Source organism: Merops nubicus, unplaced genomic scaffold (genome assembly GCF_000691845.1).
Source record: "Merops nubicus isolate BGI_N331 unplaced genomic scaffold, ASM69184v1 scaffold29154, whole genome shotgun sequence".
Classification (NCBI taxonomy): Eukaryota; Metazoa; Chordata; class Aves; order Coraciiformes; family Meropidae; genus Merops; species Merops nubicus.
Genome location: NW_008605378.1, coordinates 18,582 through 26,419, shown reverse-complemented (window position 1 = coordinate 26,419; position 7,838 = coordinate 18,582). Strand labels below are relative to the sequence as shown.

The window sequence follows — 7,838 nt, the reverse complement described above, 5'->3', positions numbered from 1 at the left end:
GGCCTTCAGAGACCAGAAAAGTCCCTAGAAGTGTTTGTTTAAGCAGGGAAGGAATCAGAAAGCTTGGCAGCTGCCTGGAGTTCCAGCAGCTGGCTCTGTGGGAGTCTCAGGAGCTCCAGGTAGGTCACTGCTGGTGCTGCAGGTAGGCATCACAGGAGTACAGGGACTGTATTTCCTGCTGGAAATCTGCTGTGGTGTAGATTATCTCTAGCCACTTTAAACTGGAAAACTCTCTGGTGACTTCTGAAAAGAAATGGTAGCACTTCAATAACCAGCTATACACAAACTTAGTTTTCCAACCTTCTTGCTGTGAGAAGGGCAAATGGTAGAATGCAGCTGGAGAGCAGTCTGGTGAGAAGTCAGGCTGCTTGGAACCCCAAATGAAAAAAAAAAAAATTCAGATCATTCCTCCTTAACACCCTCACCCACCTGCCCCATTATATTTTTGGAGGGTTATTCTGCTGCAGTGCTTCCTAGAATTCTGGATTTATTTTTTTTACTCTGCTATACATAATTATGTATACGTTATGTTCTGGTTTTTGTTATGTACGTTCTGCAAGCAAGAAAAAAGTGTACCAGCCAGTTCTCCCCTTACTGACATCAATGTCTTTTTTCTTAAATACTCCATGCAGGATTTTCCTTCTTCTTATCAAGGGTTCCATATTTTCATGTGGTCCAGTTTTTTATTTCTTCTGGGCATCCTTTATATTTGATATTTCTTTTATCTTTGTTTGCCAAGTAATTCATTTTTAGCTCTAAATTAAGCAGTTTGCTTTTAACCACTTGGCATCTTTATCAGTCAGCATATCCAAATGTTCATCCATACCTTCCTTAATTTCATGTACGATATCAGCATTTCCTGTAGCAGTAATGGTTTTCTGCAATGAGACTTATACCTCAGATTGCCCTGCTAGTTTTTCAGGCAATTATCTACTGCCTGTTGTTCTGGCAGGCACATTGCTATCTTCCCCACAGTATTCTGGTTTTGAGAGTAACATCAATCCATAGAAAGTGCCTGCTAGAGACTTGATAGTTCTCTGTGAAAATTTTACACTTTCAGTATTGTTTAATAGAGAAAGAAATCTTAATGGTAGCTTGCCATATTGAGAATATAAGGAAAACTCCTGTCATTTATTAGCTGAGGCTTTAGAGTTTCCTGCACCTCTAACTCCTTCCTGTTGGTTCATACAGAGTCCATAGAGCACCCAGCAGCCCTGGTACACCAGCATCTTGATTAGAGTGATTTTCCAGTTAGCTTTTCTTCATCTCTTTTGCAGAAAAACTTAGGATATGAGGTGGGATGGCACGCATGCAGGTTTCAGTCCTGCAAGGTATCAGGAAGTTTATACAGTTCCCAGAAAATGGTCATGGGCCACCAGGTATGGACATAGCTATAAGGATCTCTGCAATAGTGCACACATATAAAGTCGCTCAACTTGGACTGTTCTGCCTACAAGAGAATTAAATTACTTGACAATTGTTAGTAACTACAGCCTGCTCCAGTTTTGCTCCTGAAAACCTAGCTGAGGGCTGGACAATCAAGGTATATAAGTTGAGGGTGGGCTAGAGGGGACATGACAAGGGTTGTGCTGGGGGACCTGAGGCATGTAGATCTGGGGGAAATCAGTCACATGTGTCATAGGATGGGTGCTAGGAGGAAAAACACCCTGTGCTACAGTGTGGACGTGGTGCTTGGAGGAGCAAGAAGCTGCAGAGCAAGGAGTGGAAAGGATTGGGGTCCTGGGCGAGGCTGCAGTGGGGGTGGGATTTTAAAAGACTTCAAGAACTTAGTCACAATGACAATGTGGGATGGTCATTAATCAGCAAGGGCTGCACTTCCACCTTTCCCAGGCTGTTTGTTAAGGGCTTACAAAGCTATTGGAAAGTGACAGAGAGAAACAGTACCTGGGATATGTGGAAGGAGAGAGAGGGGTGGAAGGTGAGTTTACAGGGAGAGACAAACTCCTCTTCAGTGGGCATAAAAACAAAGAGAGGAAGAGGAAGCATGGTTGCTGCTTCAGAAGCCACAATGCTACATCTGTGAGAGAGAAACCCTCTTTCTTATATTTGTATATGCACATTTTTACATCTGCTAATGAACCACACTTTCCTCCCTCATTTTCAGTGCCCAAAGATTATTAATTCCTGATGTTTGTTCTTATCTATTCCTTCCTGGCTGTCCTGCATGCATTTTCTGATATGTATTTACTTAGGAAAGTTAGTTTCTTGCTACACAGCAGAATTATTTGTGTTACATCTACCTTATAAAAACTCTAAAAACATGAAAAATGCTCTGGAAGCAGAAAAGAAATAGTTAAGGGGAAGGAAAGGAGGCGCTGCAAGAAAACTCATTTGCTGAAAAATACGGCTTATGTCTTATCAATTTAATTCCAGATAAGTCTTCATTTTGCTGTGAAGACAGATGCGATAAATATGTTAATGGCAGATTTTGATAGTTCAGTTTGTAGAACTGCAAAGCCAGATGGAAGTGATAATTTTTCTTTCATTTTAATTTTGAAATAAAAAGCAAGAAAGCGAGAAAGTTCCTGATATCTTAACACTGTAATGACTTTTTGAAGGATAATGGACCTTAGCACAGAATGACGGTTAACTATCATGCCCCGATACTTACTATTTTGTTAAATTCCATTTTCCCAGGCTGGAATTCTCTCATTTTCTTGCCAGTGCCAAGAAGATTACTGCCTGTGACTGACTTTCCAGTTCCACCTTCATAAAAATATCGAGTAGCAATCCTAACTTGAAGCTCGTCTTTTACAGACACTACTGTTGGTCAGGTTAGATACATGTCTGAATGGACCACTGGAAAAAGCCTGGGATGGAGCTAACCTCTCTTACTGTTGATCGGAAGCCAAATACTGTCTTTCTAAATTTCCTTATGCAGTGCACTTAGTGCCCTTGAGGTATTAGGAGCATCAGGACTAAACTGTGCCCTTCCATGCCTTGATTATAGTTCCCCCACTATTAACACACACCTAGCAATACTTGGCATGGGCTCTTTTTGACTGTGTTTCCATTTAAAACAAAACCACTGAGGGACCTATAATAACACCTTTTTAGATCTGTAGGATATTTACTGCTGGTACTGTGTTGGTGGTAATTTCTTTCAATCTCTTAATCACACAGCACTGTGTTAGTCTCTCAGCTGAATGGGTAGTTCAGACGGGCGAAAAGAAAGTTTGAAAATTTTTGCAGTTTGAATCCCCTTCAAGGGGAGGAAATTTTAAGTAGGAAGTAAAGAGCCTAAGGAAATTTTAGGAAACAATTTTCAAGCCTTTTCTGTTCAGCATTCCACCTGAAACATTATTCTGGAGTTAAAGTAAACTAAGTTAAAACTTGTGGTGTTTCTAACTGTGAAAATAACAAACACATCTGGCTTGTTCTTCTCAAATCAATTTTAATTTCAAGAAGGTAATGTCCTGACTGGTCCTCTCACAGGAACTCCTCTCCAGGAGCAACTTGGCAAGGGAGTGAGGCCCTCCATTTCCAAATCAGGAGCATCAGCTTCTAGGGGTTTATTAGGTCATTCTCATTTTCTAGCGAAGGTCACAAATCAGAAACTGAATGGCTTAAACTATTTTGTCCAGCATGGCCGTTGTTAGAGCATCCTAAGAACTTGATTCCAATGAGGAAAATGTGAATTTCTTGTGAATGGCTCCTTGTATCCCAAGTTTTACCATTAGAAAAAGGGTACAATTGTTTGACCATCACTGTCCTCAACTGGGGGTGCAGAGCTGGTAAGGTTTGTGGGTAAAGGTGATATTGGCTATTAGATAGATATCTGATATTGATATATATCAGACCTGAAATATCAGATTAATTCCATCATTCAGTATATGCTGTTTTGTTTAATTTTTTTTTTATTTTTTGTGTATTTTCTTGAGATTTTTCTTTCTTTATTCCATTAACAGCTAATACAGAATTGCAAACGTATGTGGTCTGGATATTTCTCATCCAAAGAAAATTATCAGATGAGAGGGACAGGGAAAGTCTGCACTGCACTGTGGAGGGGAGAGGAGAGATCCCCAGGCTCTGGAAGTGAAAGCTGTGTCAGCAGGAGCCAAGCCAACTTAATTAGCCCTGTGAAGAGACTGGGCAGAGTGCTTGGTTAATGTAGCTATATTGTTGAGAATTCCTCTGATGTCTCTGGCCTTTGCTGAACTGTGCAAACATACATGGCACCTTGCACGCAAGCAGAGGCAGCTCTTGCACTCATTTGATGTTCCAGTCCATACTGGCTGCTAATCTCATACAAATCAGTGACTAACATGGCCAGAAGTGAAACACACAGTCCTGCTCCTGGCCCTAGCATTCCCTTACCAAGGTCAGAGAACAGCAGGCAGAGACAGCTGGAGCCTCTTTGCCCTCACAGCCTTGCTGTGAGTTAAGAGGCAATCAAAGCACAAACCGTAGCTAGAGGTGACCCACCCTTGCAGAGCATCCTCAGGTATTGGCATAAAACAAGAGGATCCTAGTCCTCTGTGGACTCATGCAGCAGCAGTGTTTAATCCTGGAGCACCAAGCCAAGCAGAGTTTCCCCAGTGAGGGCAAAGAAGCCATCCACCACCCTCCAGCAAGCAGCCAGAGCTCCCTAAGCACCAGGTGGGAAGCTGCCTGAGGAGGAGCATGGCAAGTCATGCAGCACAAAAGCTTATTCCAGGCTACCACCTTGTTAGCCTTAAGTTCAGCTCATTAGGACGTTCGTCTGTTAGTTATGCACATAAGTCTATGCATAGTCACAAGATATGCAGAAAGGGCCATTTACCAGTTTGCTACAATTTCCAGCTTTCTGAACCCTCAGACATCCCTGGTACACGTAGAAGAAAATGCAGTCCCCTCTATCACTACCTCTGGCAGAGATGCCAAGGCAGAGCCTATCTGCTACCATCCACACCTTCTCAGAGGATTCGTAGTGGTCGAGATAGAAAAGATAATGCATTCTATGTGACCTCATATCTATTACGTTACAGCTCAAGAGTTTTAATCTTATGAATAAGGGATCTCTATTTGTTTCACCTTTCCAGGGAAGGAGGTTTACAAATCTGCATAACTGTAAGTATTTTGACTGCATTTTATTATTTATTTATTTATGACAAGCATGTGACCAAAAAAGAAAAAAAGTCTGCCGTCTAAGGTTGCTCTCACTCATGAATGTGCACAGGAACCTTAGCTCATCCCTCCCCTGCCCTTATTGTTCTCTTCTCACTTTAGGAAAATATAATCTTCTGCACAAGTCTAGTTTAGAGTCAGCATCTACCTGTTGTACTCCACACACTACCACCAGTAACAGCAGGAGGTCCGAGTCCTCCTGATAAAGGTACGTGTCTCCCAGAAATACAACTTTAGGGACTTCTTCCTCACTTCTGTACCCCAGGCCAGTAGCAGGCTAACAATCTGCCTGTTAGCTCAAGGGACCGGTTGCTCACGTACCCTCCCTAGCCTAACAGCATGGCTTATTTAAGATGCTACAAGGTTCACTGTACAAATTAGCAGAAAAGAAGTCTCCATAGTACAAGTAAAGACAGAAGAAAAGGACACAGCTTTTTGCTGTATTACTCTTATCTGAGGGACCCTCCTTACCCATTCCCTTCTCCTATGGGTTGTTGTAACCATCTCCCAGGACCTATGTAGACCTGTGGATCTGCATGTGGTCTTGGATTTGGCACTGAGGGGAGGAACACGTCAAGCAGGCAAGGAGAGGTACTTACAAAGTAAAAAAAAATAACATTCCCTGAAAAACCCCAAAACATAGTTCCATGAGTTACAGTCACAATGCAGAGTCCTGAAGGTGTTTTCAATGGTTTTCCATCCTCCTCTGTAGGGAATTTGTATTTGCACTTGTGAGCAACTGCATCCTAAGATAAATATCTCCTGGACAGTCTTCCTTATTAAAGTCTGCTAAGGTACCTTTCTTTGATTCTTTCAATATATGCAAGAAAGTTGTGGTCTGTTGACCCATCCAAGTGCTTGCTCACTCCCCCTGACATCAGGATGATGTTCTTATTAGGAAAGAGAATAGTAGCAGTAAAAGAAAGACAGCTCATGGATTGAGATAAAGACAGTTTAATAAATGAAGGAAAGAGGGAAAAAAAAAACCAGGGATGCAAAGGTAGTTCACTGATCACCTCATCACAAGCAGACTGATGTCCAGCCGATCTCTGAGCTATGTTCACCTCCCCAGACCAAAGACCCCCTCAGTTTTTATTGCTGAGCATGGCATTGTATGTCATGGAATATCCCTTTAGTCAGCTGGGGTTGGCTGTTCCATCTGCAACCCCTCCCAACCTCTTGCCCACCCCAGTCTAATTGCTGGGGGGTACAGCCTGGAAAAAAAGAGAAGGCCTTGACGCTGTAGGTGCAATGTTGTGCACACAATGTCTTACATGTTGCTGCAAACAAAAGTAACTCCACCTCAGCCAGATCCAACATAAAAATTAATCAACAAATGCATTGCCTTAGGTTAACCATGAAGCAAATTGTCCTAGAAGGAGCACTTCTTTATTAATATCAAGTGCTACTCTAAAAGAGATGCCCTTTTTATTCAAGATCTATTTGCCACTTAGGTAAGTGAAAAACCACACAGTCAAAAATACCTATAAAACCTGACTTTCAGTGAATTTAATTCTGTTGCTTCCAGCTGAGCAAAATTACCCTTACATCATGAAAACATATGCTTCCCTTAATAAAGATTTAAGTACAGCCACTTCAAGTCTCTCCTTTCACTTTTCCATTGGTGCAGTAAAGGATTATCCATGCAAAATTATACGGTCAAGCTGTCTACTGTGAGCCAGCATGTTTCCGTTGTTTTTCATGGATCAATTAACACACACTGGAGATTTTAGCCATTGTTGTCTATAATGGCTAATTTGCCTGTTACAGGGAACTGAGAGCATCTGTGTACATGCCATAAGGATACACCTGTGAAGCTGAGATTGTAAACTAACAGAAGACGACCTATGATTGTAAGAGACTCTATGATAAAATGTGACACCTTACCTTTGGAGTCTCTAGAACATCCGTCACTCTTTGCTTCAGTGCTGCAAGAACGTGTTTTGGTGCAATAGTTGTTGGCTTTTTGGGAGGCCTGGGTGGTGGATGAAGGGTTTGGTTTTCATATCTTCGCACCATATAGTATTGCTCTTCACTGATCTCTTCTACTGTTGTCTTAGTCACAGGTGGTACAACTGTCTGAATGTCTTTGTTGAGCAAGTGGACCGACATGTTTAAGCGATATACAGGAACCTCCCAGCTCTCCACTGGGCTGCTGGCACTACTGATCAGCAAATAAGAGTCTGTGATTTCTTCTTCAAACTGCAGACCAGGCACAGCAACCAAGACATCTTCATCAATAGAAAGGTCTCTCACAGACACTTTGACATTAAAAGGCAAACGGAATTCTTTGCAAATCTCGGAAAGCTGGTACTGTTTCTTGTCGTGAATAACTTCCACAAAGCCACCTTCCATGTACATAGGGAGCAGCACTTTCTTATATGTATTACTTAGTATTTGTTCACAGGCTAAAACATCTACGAGTTTCCTTCTTCCCTCATACAGAACTTCACTAGTCTGGCATTGCTGAACTAGAAATTGATCTCCAACTGAAACAGAAAAAAGCTCTTTATGAAGGGAATCAAAGGCTTTAGTTGCTACAACATGAAGCTGTTCCTTTTCACTTCTTGCTATCTCTAAGTCATAGGCAGTAGGAAACTCCCGAGGTCTTCTCTTGAACTTTCCTTTGTAGCTCATAGGGATTAAAAAGTGTCTTTTTGGGGAATCACTTCTGATCTCAGAGGCTAGGACTCTTGTTGCCTGGTACTTTT

The 7,838-nt window shown here is 41.9% G+C and overlaps 1 protein-coding gene across 1 annotated transcript in view; it reads right to left on the bottom strand.

Annotated features, from left to right (window-relative positions):
• Positions 1-7,014: 7,014 nt before the first annotated feature.
• The window catches only part of THEMIS (thymocyte selection associated), a gene marked incomplete at its 3' end in the record, with an annotated part of 13,200 nt that continues 12,376 nt past the window's right edge, over positions 7,015-7,838 (bottom strand). The window contains exon 3 of the mRNA XM_008939315.1: positions 7,015-7,838. This exon is cut by the window's right edge and continues 237 nt beyond it. Coding sequence (XP_008937563.1) covers positions 7,015-7,838 — 824 coding nt within the window.